Source organism: Lepidochelys olivacea (assembly GCF_965140295.1).
Source record: "Lepidochelys olivacea isolate rLepOli2 genome assembly, chromosome: 18".
In the NCBI taxonomy this organism is placed as follows: domain Eukaryota; kingdom Metazoa; phylum Chordata; order Testudines; family Cheloniidae; genus Lepidochelys; species Lepidochelys olivacea.
This window is the reverse complement of record NC_140428.1, coordinates 10,293,290-10,311,692: the sequence shown is the minus strand read 5'-3', so window position 1 is coordinate 10,311,692 and position 18,403 is coordinate 10,293,290. Positions and strand designations below refer to the sequence as shown.

The 18,403-nt window shown below is 45.2% G+C and overlaps 1 protein-coding gene across 3 annotated transcripts in view; it reads right to left on the bottom strand.

The window, feature by feature from the left end:
- Positions 1-16,137: 16,137 nt before the first annotated feature.
- CDC42 (cell division cycle 42) overlaps positions 16,138-18,403 on the bottom strand; it is a 50,552-nt gene continuing 48,286 nt past the window's right edge. For all 3 annotated transcript variants that reach the window (XM_084651526.1, XM_084651527.1, XM_084651528.1), the window contains exon 6: positions 16,138-18,132. In XM_084651526.1, coding sequence (XP_084507652.1) covers positions 18,043-18,132 — 90 coding nt within the window. In that variant the 3' untranslated portion in view covers positions 16,138-18,042. The remainder of the gene's footprint in view (positions 18,133-18,403) is intronic.

The window sequence follows — 18,403 nt, the reverse complement described above, 5'->3', positions numbered from 1 at the left end:
TCTTGAAATGCATTTATCAACTCCAGGGCTGCCGGAATGACTCATTGCAGAGCTGAAACCTGCCCTTCTCTTGAGGCTTTACAGTTGCCACCCAGCAGGAGTTGAAAGGAAACCATTGAGCACTGTCAGCTCTTCACACCCTCTTGCTAGGCCAAGGTGGAACCAGCTGCTGCTGACTCAGTCCTGGGTAGCTCAGCCCTGTTACCAGTAGTATTCTCCGCTGTAAAGTGAAATATTTCTTCCTGTTCCACACTGGCCTAGCAATGGCCACACAAGTGTTACGGGGTGTGGTGCTTTCACCCAGTTCTAGGGGCTAGGTCCTATGTAAAGACCCTGGTCCCTGTTATGCTCCTAGTGCAGACAGGATCTAATGGGGCTAAATTGAGACTGAAAACTGCTTGGGGCTCGAAGCAGACTTGGCTTGTTTCCGGAAAGTATCTAGAACACACTGGGGGGTGAGGAGTTGCTCAACATAACTAACCATCCCAGTAACCACAGCGGTCCTAAGGGTTCGATCAGCAGATTGGTTCTATTACCTGGGCAGCCCACAGAGCCAGGTGTGTGCCCCAAGCCGCTGAGCTCCAGCCAGATGAAGGGTGGAGAGGCTGGTGCTCTCTGGGATCAGCTCTGTGCCTAGCTCCATTGAGTGTATGTGGATGGGAACTGCTGCACCAGCATCCATGAGGTTGCTGAGTGCGGGGCAGGCATGTGCTGCAGAATTCCTCCCCTTAGGAGGTGGGTGTTGTCCAGGTCCCAGCCACAGACCACGTGTCCCACAAAGGGAGGTAGTGATGCTTTCTCCTCACATGGGCGTAGACATGTGGGGACCAGAAAGGACATTGTTTCATTATCAGTTTAGATAGGTTGTATGGGAGCGGGGAGATTTCCTGGCCCACTCAGCACACTTAAAAGGGGAAGGATGGTCCAGTGTTTGGAGATGCTCCTCTGAGACTTGTGAGACCTAGACTCAAGTCCTGCTTGGTCAGTGACTTGCTGTGTGACCTCAGCCAAGCCAAGTAACCGCTCTGTGCCTCAGCTTCCTCTCTGTAAAATGGAGACACAGCACTGCTCTACCCACAGAGGTGCTGAGGTTAATGCCTTCCAGAGTGTGAGGTGCTCAGCTACTGTGGCAGTGGGGCCAGCTACCTGCCTCGGGTAACAGATAGTGCTGGGACAGAGAGGAGGCTCCCTTAGGCCAGGGGACATGAGGGTTCGAAGATGCTGGGCAGTGGGGCTTGCTGAAAATCAGATTTTTTTTTCTGTTCCTCTGTATCTTTCTAAGAACAAACTGAGTGGGGCTTGTTTAGGGCCCCTTTCCACTTCTGTCTTGGAACAGCCCTTCCTGCTCAGGAATCAAAGTGCTACTCAAGCCCTAAACTGGCCGCAGGGATAATTAAAGACTTTACATTTCCACTGAATCATCAGAGCTTCATGTCACTGCACTTCCTTAACCGGGGAAGGTGAGAGAAGAGGGAGGTGACTTCATGCTAAAACCCATGGTTTTTTGTTCAATCGCTGTAAAACATCTCTCCCCCTGCTCTGTTTTAAACAGGATTTTCTCCTAGTAATTTTTTTCCCTCTTCATTAATAGAAGGGGCATCGGGCTACACCTTTGTGGCGGAGCACTGCGGTCTCACCCTGCAGCATTACCACACAGCTGTAACATCAAAGGCCCAACCCTTCAATCAGAAATCAGCATTCCCAGCCAGACCTGGATTGCGGGAAGAGGAAGGGCGTGAGATAGACAAGTAGAACTTGGCCCTGCACATGGCAAAGGGAAGTATGGGAGACCTGCTAGAGTCCTGAGGATACCATTCCCAGGTACTGCTAGACAATGCTTCAGGATCACCCAGAAGAAATGAGACACGCAAGGAGGCAAGCTGGCTATAATATAAGGAGCTACAGGTGGAATATCTAGGAGAGGCTGACCCAAGCAGGAGTCCTAGATAGCCAAGGGCTTCCCAGGCTTCTGGCAGTACTGATCCAGTAGCCAACTTCCCCAATCAGTCTGCTTTTAAAACAATGTATTGCTGGCTCTGAAATGATATATGGATGAGGGCCCAAACCCAGACAAAGTGTGCCTAGCTTAGGTAAGCATCTGACAGATGACTGTAACAAAGAGAAAAACCCCATAGCTAAGCAACACTGGTAAAGCTTGTTATGCCCCAAAAGTCTAATTGAATTGAAAGGGCCAGTCCCTGGGCATAGGGCTCTTATTAGTTGCAAATGCTAGAGCTGGCCACAATTTTTCAACTTCCAAAATTCTGAGGGGGATGTGAGGGGGCGGAAATAGCAAGGAGGCCCAGAGCCAACCTTGGAAGTGTTTGGAGAGTCTATAAAACAGTATGTTCCCTTCTACTACATATAGCTGACCATGATCACCCCACGCTGCACGGGGCACGTTAGATGCTGCCGGGAAGGATGTGACCACACTGAGATTTTACTAGGGGGAGAGGGTAAGTAAAGGATAGTATAGGGTTTTAAAGAGAAAAGAGCTGCAATCAATAGTTACCACTTAGGGTAACTGTGTTAAAGTGAGTGAAATTCAAAGCAAGTCCTGGCAAAATTCAAAAGGTGGGTGGAGAGAGAACAGGCCTCAGAAAAATAAAACCTATAGTACACTGACTTTATTAACAGAACAACCTTAAAGAGAAAGCGGAAGGAAGAGCAGGACGATCAGGGAGGGTAGCTAACAAACCTAGGAAATTGGAACTGTCTGTGTTTGTTACTTTTGTGTCTGCATCATTTCAAGTTACAGCAGTGTGACTGAACCAGCCCAAACTACACTAATGCAGTACCCTGCTCATATTGCCTAACATGGCTTGTATGCAAATGCTGCAGGTCCTGTATGTAATATACCATCTGCATCTGCTACAAGAGTATTATTAAAAGTATCAGAAGAATGTTAAAGGTGAAAGGTCAAGTATACAACGTTAGGAAATGCTAAACGGCAAGTTCCTCATGCAACTTTAATTCAGCCCTGTGTGTGTATACACTGCGATACAGTCTGTGCATCTTAATGCCTACAGCAGTCAACGGAGACAATGAATAACTGCGACAGAACCACAGGGAGAGAGATGATTTAAAGGCAGCTGTTGGGAATTAAGGTGTGGGAGTGCATGGGCTGCCTAGCAATCCTCATACCATACCTGGGAGAGGGTTAGGTCTCCTGAAACAATTTGGCTGTTAGTATTTTCTATTTAGAGTGGATTTTTTAAATTGATCAGCATGGTCACTGGTTTGTAGGTAGGTTTTTGTTTATAGGTTTATAAGGCTTTTTGACAGGATCTCTTCTACCGGCACAAGACAGGGTACTACACCTGTATCACTTCCCATTCACCAGGGCAAAAGCTCTGCCTTTGCACCAGTGAGTGACCAGAACAAAGCCCCTCCTAAAACCAAAAAGCTAGGCTGCAGGAACTACTCAGGTACAGCTAGAGACTAGAAGTGCTTTCAAAAACTGAAAAGGGCAAATCCAATAAAGATTCTCTTGTCTAAAATATTGGCCTTTACAAAAATAAAAGCAGCAAGTGAGCAAAGCAATACTACAAAGCAAAGAGCCGTTGGCGGTTCCGCTGGCATTTTAAACCAATTATTAAGATGCTTCAGTGGCAGACAGGGCCGTTCTCCTTCTGCAGGACACAGCTTTTGAGAAGGGCCTGTGTCCAGTGCTCCCAGCTGAAGAGATGAGCGCGCTGGGTAGCACACTTCGTCCAGCAGGAGCAGACACGAGCTATTCCTCCAATGCTGTTTTCAACTGTGGTGCAATTTTTTACTACTCCCAGAGAAGACTTGAGAGTGTCTCAGGAGCCTGTGCACTCTTCTCCGCTGTGCTGGCGTGATGCATAGCACCACACAGCTCTTACGGATGGTCAGCAGTCAATGTGCTTATTTTTCTACACAATATTCTGCTCATGTTTTGACAAAGGCCACACCCTGCAGAGTACAGTGCACAGTGCTGACAGCAAGTGCTGGCATGCCACAGAGGAAGCAGTAAGGGTGGGTGCTTTCCCAAAGGGACACTAGGGAGTTTGCTTATATTTTCCCAGCTCAAGCCTGAAGCTAAATACCACTGTTCTGTAGGGCAACTGACCGCAGGTCATGGTGGCTTTTATCTACCCTCATTCCGTGAGAACAGTTCCCAACAGTCTAAAGCAGGAGAGCCCAAAACATGCCAGGGGAAGCAGCAGTTGTGGCCCTCAGCACAACAGTACTAAGGATCAAATGTGTATTTGACTCTCAAGTGAAAGCACGTCCCTAAGCTCTGCCCTGTAACTTCTAAATGGAAGTGTTTGAATCAGCCCCAGGGAGGTGGGGGCCCCCCTTTCTCTGCAGCTCCAGGGCCACTGATAATATGAGCTGGGAGCCTCCCACACTGCTACTGCCTCTTCCCAGTGCTCAGCAGCACCCCCCGCGGGCACCCTATGCTGGAGGAGGAGAACAGGCTGTTCCATTGCCTGCTTCCCTGCCCAGCTGCAGGAATCATAGAATCATAGAATATCAGGGTTGGAAGGGACCCCAGAAGGTCATCTAGTCCAACCCCCTGCTCAAAGCAGGACCAATTCCCAGTTAAATCATCCCAGCCAGGGCTTTGTCAAGCCTGACCTTAAAAACCTCTAAGGAAGGAGATTCTACCACCTCCCTAGGTAACGCATTCCAGTGTTTCACCACCCTCTTAGTGAAAAAGTTTTTCCTAATATCCAATCTAAACCTCCCCCACTGCAACTTGAGACCATTACTCCTCGTTCTGTCATCTGCTACCGTTGAGAACAGTCTAGAGCCATCCTCTTTGGAACCCCCTTTCAGGTAGTTGAAAGCAGCTATCAAATCCCCCCTCATTCTTCTCTTCTGCAGGCTAAACAATCCCAGCTCCCTCAGCCTCCCTCAGGAGCCCAAGAGAGAAGAATCAGAGCTCAATGGTCTCCATCTAAATCTAGGAAACCCCTTAACACAGGATGGCCCCCTTCTCCCCAGCCACCTAGGGTAAGGGGGGTGGGGGTGGGAGAAGAGCTAAGGAGGAAAGGTTACTCACCCTGTGCAGTAACTGGAATTCAAGAGGTGTGTCCCCAGGGGTGCTCCACTTCAAGTGTGCATGTGCCCTTGCTGGGCAATTTTTTTAGCAGTGTCCATTCAGCCCGTGCATGCACCCTACACACCCTTTTGCCCCGCACCAAGGTTGCACAGGCAAACCACCTTCAGTTCCTTCTCTACCGTTACTACTGTACAGTATCCCCAGGAGGGAGTGTCACAACAGTCTAGTACAGCCTACAGAACTGCACTTCCCACTGCCGCGTCAGATCTAGAGGCATGGGGGAAAAAAGCCTCAATGGGAGAAGACCCTTCAGATTTCAGGTACTGGAACATCCTTACAAAAGGCATAGATGTAAACTGTGATCTAATAGAGAGTGGGCCAGAACCCTAGCAGGAGATTGAATATTGTCAATCTTATAGCAAGTGATAATACATCCCATCCACAATGGAGATAAATAGTCCAGACTTCCAGAATGGGTTGGTCCTACTGAGATAGAAAGTCAAAGCTCTTCTGACATCTACTGTATGGAAGAAAGATTCCTGACCTAAATTATGTGGTTGGGAGTTGCGGGGGGAAAATGTTAAGTATGGTCTGGTACAAGTGAAACTCAGACAATACCTCAGGAAGGAATTTGGAATGTGGTTGTAGGGAAACTTGATCCCCGGAAAAAAAAAAACAACCCACCAGTAAAGAAAGGATCCACCATCAAAGCCCCATTTTCCCACATCTTTGAGCTGATGTAATGGCTACTAAAAAGGCAGTGTTCATGAACAGGTTTAATAAAGAGCAGGTTACAACAGGTTCAAAAGGAGGCCCTATGAAAGCTCTTTTACTTGAGGGAAGTAAATTTAACAAACATTGTATTTGTAGGGTGAGAGAAAACTGAGAACCCCTCCACTGGAGAATGGATGCTGATACTGCAGCCAGGTGAACCTTAAATCAAGCTAATTGATAAGCCTGCTTTCTTTAATTGCAGCTGGTAATCCAACATAGAGGAAGAGAACTATCGAGGTGGAAAATCCTTATGTTGGGGTGAAGCACTCTGTTGACACCTTGAGAGAGATGACAAGTATAGAATATTGATCGCGGGATGAAGAGACAGTCAAAAAAGAGATAAGGATTCTATGCTTGTCTAGTCTACATGGGGACTATCTGGATGTCCTTGTCCTACCTGATCCTGTCAGTCACTTTTAGAATTAGAGGTTTTGGAGAAAACGCGTAATACAGGTCCTTCATTCTGAGGTGACTATCTGCCCCGGACCGTATGAACACAATCCGCATTAGCCGAAGAATGCCGCCATCCCTGACACTGTGGTGGTATTTCCATCAGTCTGGGGACTGTTTCCCCTGGTGTGGAACAGAAAAAACTTGATTGTCCAGGCAGTGTCTGTTTGATGAGGACTGGCCTGAGCCACCCATGAAGGCAGAGAAGACGTAATCTTGCATGATCTGTGATGAAAGTACAAGCTGCCATGTGACCTAGGATATGCCAGAGCCTCTCAGAGGTTTAAGGGTTCACTTCAACAGTCTCGATGAAGTTTGATAAGGTTACGAATCTGTCCGTGGGAAGATAGGCCCTGGCAATCAGCAAATCCAAAAACAACCCTCGGAAATGTATTTTCTGCACAGGGTTCAATTCAGATTTGTCTACATCAGTCTGGAGGCCGAACTGCAGAAACAGCGCTAGTGCCCTCTGGTTGGTCACCAGTACCTCCCTGTAAGACAGACCTTCGAACAGCCACTTATCAAGGTATGGGAATACCATAAGAGCCTCTTGACAAAGATAAGCAGCCACTACTCCTAGAACTTTTGAGAACATTCTTGGGGCTGAAGAAAAACCACAAGGAAGTATACAATACTGGTAGTGATCCCAGCCTATCAGAAAGTGCAAGTTCCTTCTGAGGGCTGGGTGTATGGTGATATGGAAATATGCATCTTAGAGCTAGAGAGCTGAAAACCAATCCCCTGGGTTCAATGAAGGAATTATAGCTGCCAAGAGTCACTATCCAAATTTTTGGGACTTGACTTTTTTATATAAAAAGTGTGTTGTATCTAAAATGGTCTCTACACTCTGGGTTTAGGTTTTTTTCGGTACAAAGTATTATCAAGCAGAAACCCCCACCCCGTGTAGAGCTGAGAGACTATCGTTCCTAATCAAAGAAGGGAGATTATCTCCTGTCTTAGTAGGAGCTCGAGAGAGGGGTCCCTGAAGAGGGACTGGAAAGGGTGTGTGCGCGTGTAAAGTGGATGGCATAGCCCAATGAAAATCTCCAAAACCCATGTCTGTGGTGATATGCTCCCATGCACAGCAGAAATGGGAACAATGGCTTCCAAATGGGGGAGGGTGGGCAAACTGTTGGAGCTGGCAAGTTAAAGAGTGGAGCGGCTTCAAACCCTAGACCAGTCCATCAAAACTGATGCTTTGAAGACAAAGCCAACTGAGTGCTTGAACCAGACGATTTTGTGGTTCTCTTCCTATGAAAGCTGTTCTTTTTTCTAGGGGGCTCAGCTAGCATCTGGAACCCAGAGAAATTTATTGGGTGGGATCTTTGAGCAATGTGCAATCTACTAAACCTCCTCTTGCTCGCAGGGGTATAGACTGATAGTGACTGCAGCGTGGCTCAAGTCTTGTAGAGTATGAAGGGACTCATCCATGTTCTCTACAAATAACTCGAGCCCGTTGAATTGAAGGTCCTCCACCATACTCCGGACCCCCCGTGGGAAGCTGGGCTGCTGAAGCTATGACTGGTGCCCCAGAGACTGAACAGGCCGCAGCATCTGCAGGGTCTAGGGACACTTGCAGGGATTGGAGGACTAGTAACGGTCCTTCCACAACGAAAGCTTGGAGCTCTCCTTGTTCCAGAGGAACATGATAATTATATCAACTATGCAAAGTTCAGTGCATTTATTTGTATTTGGACATAAGCACCTGGTAATTAGTGATCCAAAATTGTAGGGTTGCCGATGAATAGGACTTCTGTCCAAAATGATCGAGACTCTTCTGGTCCTTGTCATATGGGGTTACCTTGGCATGATGCTGCTTCCTCCATTCATTTACTAACCTCCACCAGCAGGGAATTAGGAGAGGGATGGGAATTCAGAGTCCCTGGTGGAAACGTAGTATAGCTTATCAGACCTCTTGCAAGTTGGTGGTGTTGGTGCTGGGGTCTGTCAAACAATCCAGTCAGGATCCAAGATCACTTTGTTAATCAGAAGCGTAACTCTAGATGTAACTGATTGGAGAATATCCAATAACTTATTTTACGACTCCTTAAGCGGTATCTGAAGAGAGTCTGCCAAGTGCTTGATGAGGTCTTAGAATTGCTTAAAGTCATCAGCCATAGATGGTAGAGGGGGCATCACTGCTTCATCAGGTGATGAGATAGCAGTAGATAGTCTCCTCATCTGCCCTAACCTGTTTCTCAAAATGTCTCCCCCTGCATGGGAATGGTCTGAGGTAGCAGAGATTGAGTCTCATCCCGGTGGGCTGGGTTTGGAGCCCGAGAAAACTGTTGATGGTAAGCAGTCCAGTGGTCCCAGTATGGCCACTGCAGGGGTCCATAGAAAAGCAATGGTGGCACCCAGGGTTCTGATGACTTGCTCTGGACTCTTCCCTGTCTCCATGGTCCACACAGAAAGTGTTCCTATATGAGTAGGTGGGGGAAACTCTATACTAAGATTGACAAGGCTGAATGGACTGAGTGAAAGTCTCCTTCATTCTCCTCTTCCTCAGAGCAATGGAGGAGTCCCAACTGAAAATGGTGGCAAATTGAGTGTCAGTGGTAAATGGGAGTCCAGCAACTGAACTAGTCTTGGTACTGTGGAAACCTTGGTGCCCATGAGACTGCAGTTCCTCTGCTATGGCTAGGTCCTTAATGAATCAAAATCCCTGCAGTAGTGAATGGGGTGTCAGCACTGATGCAATTGTCTCAGGAAGCTGACCATACTGAGGATTCAGAATGCTCTGATGAAGGTGCTGGAGTAAGATGTTTAGATTATTATGGCACCGGTAGGCCCAACGGAGATAATGATAAAAGATGAGGAGTACTTGTGGCACCTTAGAGACTAACCAATTTATTTATTTGAGCTTTCGTGAGCTACAGCTCACTTCATCGGATGCATACTGTGGAAAGTGTACAAGATCTTTTTATATACACACAAAGCATGAAAAAATACCTCCTCCCACCCCACTCTTCTGCTGGTAATAGCTTATCTAAAGTGATCACTCTCCTTACAATGTGTATGATGATCAAGTTGGGCTAACTTGGGTAATAAGCTATTACCAGCAGGAGAGTGGGGTGGGAGGAGGTAATAGCTTATTACCCAAGTTAGCCCAACTTGATCATCATACACATTGTAAGGAGAGTGATCACTTTAGATAAGCTATTACCAGCAGAAGAGTGGGGTGGGAGGAGGTATTTTTTCATGCTTTGTGTGTATATAAAAAGATCTTGTACACTTTCCACAGTATGCATCCGATGAAGTGAGCTGTAGCTCACGAAAGCTTATGCTCAAATAAATTGGTTAGTCTCTAAGGTGCCACAAGTACTCCTTTTCTTTTTGCGAATACAGACTAACACGGCTGCTACTCTGAAACCTGATAAAAGATGCATCTTGTCTGGATGTGTTTCTCTCCTAGTCATTCTTGTTGTGCCTGGTTGGTACCAAGGCTCGCTTGGAGCAGTGTTTACTTTTTAACCTTCTTGGTTTTCTAGCCCTAACCGCAATGGAGGAACTTGCAGCGTCCGCAGCACTGGATCTAGAAGTCAATTATTCCAAGACCGCTGACTTAGTAGAAGACAAGGCCTCTTTGGAGCAGACTCCTTACAGTGAGTCAGAGACCCTTTTCCTGAGGCCATTAGAGGTCTCTGAGACCTTCCCCTTCTTGGGGGAGTGATGAGCTGAGGTCAAAGGGGCGCTAGATCTGCCCAGAGACCGATGTAGAGGGGAATCCTGACCTTGCTCTGCAATAGGGCAAAGAGAGCACTCCACCATCAGATGCCTCAGTTTGATCTCTTGGTTCTTCCTAGCCATAGATTTGTGAGATGTGTGAGTAAGGCAAGTGAGGCAATGTTTGAAGCCCAGGGAGCTGGGCATATCCTCCCAAGGAGACAACTCTCCAGGATGGGAGAAGAGAGGAAAAGAAAGAGGCAATCCTCTAAAACAAAACTAAAAACTAAACTACTACTAAGATAAAAAGGAAATTATTCTAATAAGAGGCATGCTGGTAGCGGACATGTTACAGTTCTGTCTTAGGCCAAGGTGGTTGAGAAGGAATGGACACTGGTTTGCCTGCGCAGCCCTCTATAGCCTTGGTGCTGTGTACAAGTGTGAGTAGGGTGCATGCACGGGCAAAACAGCACTGCTAACGAAAACCACTAATCAAAAGGCATTTAGAGTGCATGTGCACCTGAAGTCGAGCAGCCACAGGGACATTACTGAGGAACCACAGCAATAGCCCCTAATTCTCTGCCCCAGCACAGGCTCGAGCAGCTTATAGGGATCATACGCCACCATCTCCAATGCCCCCTGAAGCAGGAGCTGAAGAAAGAGAAGCAGATGGGCTAATTGGATCAGCTGTGAACGTACTAGGGAATCCCCAATAGGGAACTGCCAAGTGATTTCTGCTTCCCTTGCACTGAGTGAGCAGAACTAGACTGAGAACCTGCCCCAGGATGCTCTGGCCCCTTGAAACTTTTCCATCGTATGTTTGGCTCTTGTGCTGGAAAGGGTGAACTGCACTGGTATAAGGGAACCAGTTATTTTCAACAGTTGTTTGTTTTAACATCCAAAAGTAAAAAAGTAGCAAACAAACAGCACATGTAGTACATCAAGAGATTCACAGAGTGTATTGCCACAAAGCGCCAGTGATCAACTCGGGGCTCCTGCCTAATGTAGTGGCCTTCTCTGGCCTTCACTTGCCATGTTAGCATAAATATTATGGGAAAGAAGCAACTTCCATGGCAGTTCTTTCTTTTTTGCTCTCCAAGGTCATCTCTCCTAATGAGACAAGCTACACTTGAAGTTTGGACTGCAGTTTCCCATATTCGCTTTAAAAAGGTTAGAAACACCACAAGTGAGTCTACAACTGTACCTACCTGATTATGATGTGTAGTTCATCAGTTCAACAATGACATTTTCATGCTCTCTCTTTTTGCGGATTCTGGAGTGAATCTGAAGTCCACAGCGTGATGTGCATACTCGTGAGCAGATCGGGCAGACAAAGTCATTGGTGAGAGTCTTGATAGCTATAGTCGTAGTATGATGCTTTCCCTTGCAGCTAACAATCGATTATTTCTGTCCTCTTCGAAGGCTTGGAAAGCTCTGAGTGCTGTGTGTTGCCAGGCTGATCTATTTAACCCAGCCTTCTCAAGATCATCCAGTTTTATTGCACCAAAGTGTGTGCTGTTCTTGGTGTTGTCCCTGTAGTGTTTTCTGGGGCAGCCTTGATTCCGATGTCCTTGTGTCAATTCTCCATAGAAAATTTTTCTGGGGAGTCGATGTTCAACCCAGCGTACTTGGGTTTTTATCAGCATGGTCTCAATGCTTCTGGCATTTGACTGGTGGAGAACCTCCAGGTTGGTAATTTTGGTCTTGCCAGCGGATCCCCATAATGGTGTGCAGAGTGCAGTTATGAAAGGCCTCTAGCTGTTTGATATGCTATTTGTATGGTGTCCAGGTCGCACAGCCATAGAAGAGAGATATGAACATAAAAGCATCATAAAGATTTGTTTTTGTTGAGAGGGTTATGTTGTGGGATTTCAGGACTTTGCTACGTAGCTTTCCTAATGACTGAGAAGCTTTCTGTATTCTTTTTGTGATCTCTTTGTCAAGAGATCCATCATTGGAGATGTTGCTGCTGAGACAGGTAAAACTGCCAACTTGCTTTAGTTGGATTCCACTACTGGATATGCTGGGGGATATAGCAAGGAACAGTGACAATGACTGGTGCAACACCTACCTTGATAGATCTATTCTCCTAATCACCATAATACCTGTGAGCTCCTCATGTATTTAAAAAACAGGAAGTGCATCACTCCCCTTATTATTTTCAGGCTGTAGGAGAAATAACTCAAGTAGTTTCCTGCCCTCCCCCCCCCCCCCCTTTTTTTTTTTTTTTTTTTTTTTTTTTTGAGAAAAAGATAATGGGAGTATTAAGTGGAAGAGCTGAGTTCTGAGTAGGGTGAGGCCTGTGGTCTCTCTTGCAGAGAGAGAGTCTCGGTCCGGGTTACAGTCTAGTTCTAGCTCCAGCACTCATAAGCCTCCTCTGCACTGGTCAGAGGTTTCATAGTTACGGTGGAATACAGCCATCAGGGTGCTAGGGCCAACTGCACTGAAGACTTCGATGATCAGGGCAGATAGTGGTCTGGACTCTACTCAGCAGGGAAACCCTGCAAAGCATCAGTTTGACGTGTTTCGCAACAAATCTTGAGTTGCCAAGAGGCTGCTGCCTTTTGTACAAAATGGAGCTTTTTCCAATGCTTAGGACTTAATTCCTTAACAGAAGCAGTAACTGAGCCTGGAGATAGCTAGAGAGAGCCACCTGGAGTAAATTCACAACAAATTCAGAAAGCACTCAAGTGTGCCATACTATTATGCCGAAATTGTCTTACAAGCCCTGCTCTAGCCCACCGCTGCATATACACAGGGCCCTGTTCCATCGTCACTCTTACCACTACACATCTTTGCAAAAAATGACCAAGACACAAAGCTGGAAGGTACAGTGAATTTGGAGCCAACTCCCTGCAACTAAGCAAGGATCAGAAGTAACTTAGGTTTAGAGAGTAACTCCACAGCCCAGCTGCTAAAAGCCTTTCTCCCCTTTAACTGCAATTGTGTTCCAGACCCAGAGTTAGTTGGGACACTGCCTTCTAAAGCTGTAGGGAAAAATCTCTATAAATAATAAGCCTACGAGAGAAATCAACAGCAGGAAGATCATATGAGCATTGCTCCGGGTACCTGCAACCAAAAAAAGGTTGGCCTATTGCTCAGTAGGACCACTCTAACCAGGTAAAGATACCCCATTTTCAGAATAAAAAGCTTTGGATACAGGTGCTATTCTACCACAAGGATGGAGTTAGTACAAGTAAACCTGCTAGGCAATTTCTTCCCTAAGTGGCTTGGTTTTACTAGCTAGAAGATACATGGCCCATCAAGCACTTTTCTGTTGCTTGGCCTCCTCTTCAAAAGATTACAACTCCCACTACTTTGGAACACCATGCTGAGGGATGTGCAGCATGATACTTCTCTGGTGCCATATCAATTTTTGCAGAATCGGAGCTTTCATTAAACCAAAAATTCTGCTTCTAGTCCTAATACTTAAGTTAAAGGTTTTCCTTTGCAACCACCAAATTGCCTGCTAGAGATCCTTTCCACCCACAGAAGTTTCCAAAATTTTTCCACCATTTCTCAACGCAGTTCAGCTCTGCTGATATTAGCACTAAGGGGAAATGCAGACAGGCTACCTGGCTAACGTAGGCTCGCACTGTGATGTAACCTTGCTCAGAGCAGGTCTAGTTGACATGGATAAAAACGATCGGTGGCCCATCTACATTTGAGCATCTGATATTGCTACAGTGGGGAAAGCTGAACTAGTATTGGCACCAGATTTTTAGAGTTAACCTAGACAGAAAAAATACTTTTGAGAAGTGGGAACTGTTCACAGCACTAGAGTAATGATTAAAAGCTATAGTATAGCATCTGCAGCATTGGTATAGCCATGCTAGTCCCAGAACATGAGAAAGACAAGATAGGTGAGGGAGCAGTATTAATTGGAACAGCTTCTGGTAGTAGAAGGTACAAGTTTTTGAGCTACATAGAGCCCGCTTCAGGTCTGGGGAAGGAAATCAGATTTTCTAGTAACTAAAGTTGGTCCAATAAAAGAATGTTACCTCACCTACCTTGTCTCTTATTATAGTGTTGAAATATAATCTGTTCACTGGCAAGATCTTTCTGCTAAGAAACACTGGAAGTGTGGCAGGGAATAGAATTTCTTTCCACACCTCAGCTCCAGCCCCTAGCCATCTGATATTACTACTATATTAGAGGTTTCAGAGTAACAGCCGTGTTAGTCTGTATTCCCAAAAAGAAAAGGAGTACTTGTGGCACCTTACAGACTAACCAATTTATTTGAGCTAAGCTTTCGTGAGCTACAGCTCACTTCCGATGAAGTGAGCTGTAGCTCACGAAAGCTTATGCTCAAATAAATTGGTTAGTCTGTAAGGTGCCACAAGTACTCCTTTTCTTTTTACTAAATTAGAGTAAATTACCTTATCCATGTAGCCTCTTTGAAACAGACAACTACTTTATATGAAACCAGGACTCTGCTCTTAACTATGTTTGTTAAGCAGACTAAAGTTCTTGGGGATGCTCTAATCCACCTCTTGTGAGCATACTTTCCAACCTCTGAGTACATTCTCTTTTCTGAATGGACAGATAATAGGAGAATCAGCATAAAGTCACAGGTTCTCAACTGTGGAATGCTGTGGCCTGAAGTCAGACACAGGTACAATCTGTGACCAGGACACCAGCAGGCAAATTCAAGGCCACTGAGATACATTACTACAGACTACTGTCTTGAACAACAGAGTGCTGGTAGTGTTTTAATAAAATGCTCCCACAAAATTACTCTCCCGCCACTTTACCCAATGACAAACTCCTCATATAGGAGGATACTTGTTGTCAAAAGAGGGAGGGGTTGGGGGATCTAGCCATTTGTTCTCCTATTTAAAGTCTAAGCAAAGGAAGCAAAATGATGTAGTAAACATGCTTCTATTAAGCTCCCCTACTACCACTTTGAGCCTGACAAATAGAGTCCACAGATTACTACACTACATTCAACTTGTATAAAGACTTTTTGGGTGTTGGTGCCAGCTGCTGGGGGTAGCCTTGTAGATTTTTAGGACAGATGGGTTCCAAAAGAGAAAACTGATTACATTTAAGGAAAACCTTTTTTTCCCCTTCCTCTAGCAGAGGCCCTCTGCACAAGGTTTGTAAGCTAGTTTTGCAATTTAGATAATTCATCCTACCCAGGAACTAAGTCAAGACAGTCCCTTGAAAACCCAAAAAAGTTTCTCCATGAATCAAATACCATCAGCATTCTCTTCCAGAGAGAAGTTAGGCACTCAGCCAAGTCTGAACTGCAGGCCTTCTTCCTAGCTAAGTTGCTGGGGTTAGGTAGAAGACTGGCATATCCCTTTTTGAGAGGGAGATGGTACATGAGACATTACTGGTCTTGAATGAGACCAACCAGCCAACTAGCTGCATACACAGCTCCTCCATGAGGATGTACACAGGTGAAAAATGAGATGCTTATGAGCCAGAGCAACAGCTTTATAGAGTAAAACAGCTACTTCAGGAAGAACAATGGAAATTGATGTGTCTCCCCCATTTCGGGCTGTTTCAGTAACTCACTTTAGTACAGTGGTCCCCACACTGCGAGGTGCACTCCCTAGGGGGGTGCGGAGGAACAGTCAGTAAGCATGCGGCGTGGCACAAGCCATCACTCACAGGGCAGGGAGGAAGTGCCACCCAGCCCTGTCCCGAGCCCAGCCAGAGCTGCACTCTGCCCCCAGCCCAGCTCCACCTCTAGCCCCAGCTCCTTCCCCGTCCCCAGCTCTGCCTTCGGCCCAGGCTCCTTGATGAGGAAGCTTTGGCTGTGCAGACAGAATTCAAGTGGGGAAGGGGAGCACGACAGGAAAAGTTTGGGTACTGCTGCTTTACTGCCTGCCTTTTACCTAAGCAAGCTTTGTGATCTAAATCCAACAATGAAACTGGCATGTTCTGCAGGAGCATGGTCAGCTCTGGAGTCTGAGGAACAGCATGGGAAATACCAGTCTCTGTCTCTGCCATAAGCAGAGTCAGAAGCCTGCAGACCCTAACCTTTATAGGATGTCAAGGCCAGTATTTCAACAGCACTGACAAACTCACCTTGAAGTACAGCCTTCCTACGCAATCAGAAGTTGAACTCTGCAAAAACAGTGCTGAGTGGAAACACCGACAGCAAAGCTCAAAAGTTGGAAGCCACACGGGTTTTAAGTTTGACTACTTAGGTTGTTGTACAATTCTATTCAACTTCTTAAAACAAAAGTAATCTTCGACAAAGCTCTTTGGAAAGTGTTTTAATCATTAATACAAAATAATGCTTCCACACTGCAAGACTTCAGTGATCTCCACAAATTGCTAACAAAACCAAAACGTATGTTTGGAGTGGGGAACATCATAATATTTGGTTTCCTGAGATCTATGCACAAGCAGAAAGCAACATGGAGTTTCAGTAATAGCATTGCATCTCACTCCAGAAAAAGTAATCTGAAGATGTCATCTTTTCATTTATGAAAGATTTTGGAACACGTGAAATATTAAATGGTAAAATCTCAACAGCCCTAAGTTGTAAGCGAACAGTATACATCTCTTTACAGACCCTGATGCTACAGCAGTAATTTTCTGATGTGGAAGGATTACTTTGTGAGCATTACAGCAAGCTTGACAGAAATGAGACCATTAATGGGGGAGGAGAGCAATGGGAAGGGATAAATATTTGGAACTAGGTGTAAAGAATGGAATGAAAGCTACTCACAACTGGAGAGCAGGGCTCAAAGGGGAAAAGTTGGCTGTGTTTGCAAGTCCTTAAAGAACCATAATGAGAGTCTGGGGGAAAAATTACCCTTAGGCGGGCTTGTGAAGATATTTCATGTTTAATACATCTGAAAAGAATGCATATACAAAGAACTTAGACATGAAAAAGCATTGGTTCAACATTAATGAGTCTACAAGAATTAGGAATTTGGGAAGACATAGGATTCCCCATGTATTAAAAAAATTTGAATCTGCAAGCCAAAATATAGTTTTGGTAAAATCCCTATTAACACTGGAGTCTAAAGATCTCATACATGATCCTTATTAGACTGGAACCCATCTTACAGGCTTTAGGGTTACTTACATGCACAATGCAGATAAAGGGGATTCCCTTAACTGGTCCCTATGGTGCCACACCAAACACTAGACAACCCTCCCCTGCAGTTCTTTCCTACTGAAGCAGGTCTATTTTTCCACCCCTCCTAAAAGGAGGCTGAACTGTTCTGTAGGATATGCACCCACTAGCACCACTTCCCCAACTCACCTTAATACATCCCAGGCTCTTTCGAAGCGTCCTAGCAACACCATACTGGCAATTTGTAAGCCTGCCCGTACCAAGCAATTCAGTGATTGAGAGAAGTATGTGGTTTTCTGGGTTTGTTTTTTTCTTGTTAAAAACCAACTATAAGTTGGGTGTGCTTAAAAAGGTGCCATTATTTCTTCACATTTGATGAAAGCCTGTAATGTCAAGTTTGAGGGGAAAAATGACCCATTCCTCACCTCCACCACCAATAAACTAATTTTCTTAAATACAAGTTGATGGTGCATCCACAGAGAAAGGAACAATTCACCTCCCATTTCAAAGGTTTTATAACTTAAAAGGACAGGGTAGGAATTTCTGACCTGCTCAGAGGAAAGTGACAAGGAGAGGTAACAAGGCAACTTTTAGAGAAGGAGCACCAGCTTGGGACATCTTAATTTCAGTCCTCAAAACTGAGTCAGAAACATGCTCATACCCAGGCTGCCTGCTGATTACAGAATATAGCCCCAGAAGGTCAACGAATCAGAGTCTTGCCAGCTTGGGACAAGATTTCAGTAACACAGCCTAGAATTAGTCTGTTACAGAGAAAGTCAACACAAGCATGCCTGGATTTTAAACAAAAATTAGAAACAGTAAACAAAATAAAAAACTAGTAATGATCAGTATTTTCTGATACATAATTACTCAAAATTAACTAGTCTTTAACTGAATTGGGAAGGGCACTGGGAATGAACACTAACATTCTCAACTCACACAGGGAGAGTGTGGGAGTGCAGGGCATTTGTCATTATTGCAAAAACAAATTTTAAAATTTGTATCTTTAGTTTGATTTAAACATTGCTTTTAGTATGACATCAAACATCAGCTTTGCAGAGGGGCTGTGGAGGGACGCTCATAGCAGCACACACCTGCGACTCTTCTTCGGCTCCGGAGGCTCCAGGGCAGCCAATATCGCCTCGTCAAATACATTCTTTAGGCCTTTCTGAAAAGGGGCAAAGAGAGAAAGGGGCGGTCTCATTTTCTGGGTTGTTATAAAAAAACAAAAATAAAACCAAGGCAGAATTAAACCCCAATAATGGTGAATAAAATATTGAGATCTACAATTTCCAGAAAGTCATTTTGCTTAACTTGGCTTTGTCCAAATTGTGTTGCTGTACTGAGTTCTTTAGAAGAGTATTTGATATTCAGAATAGTACAGCAGTCATTTGAAACCATTTTCTGCAGACCAGTGTATTTCATAAGAAGCAAAACAA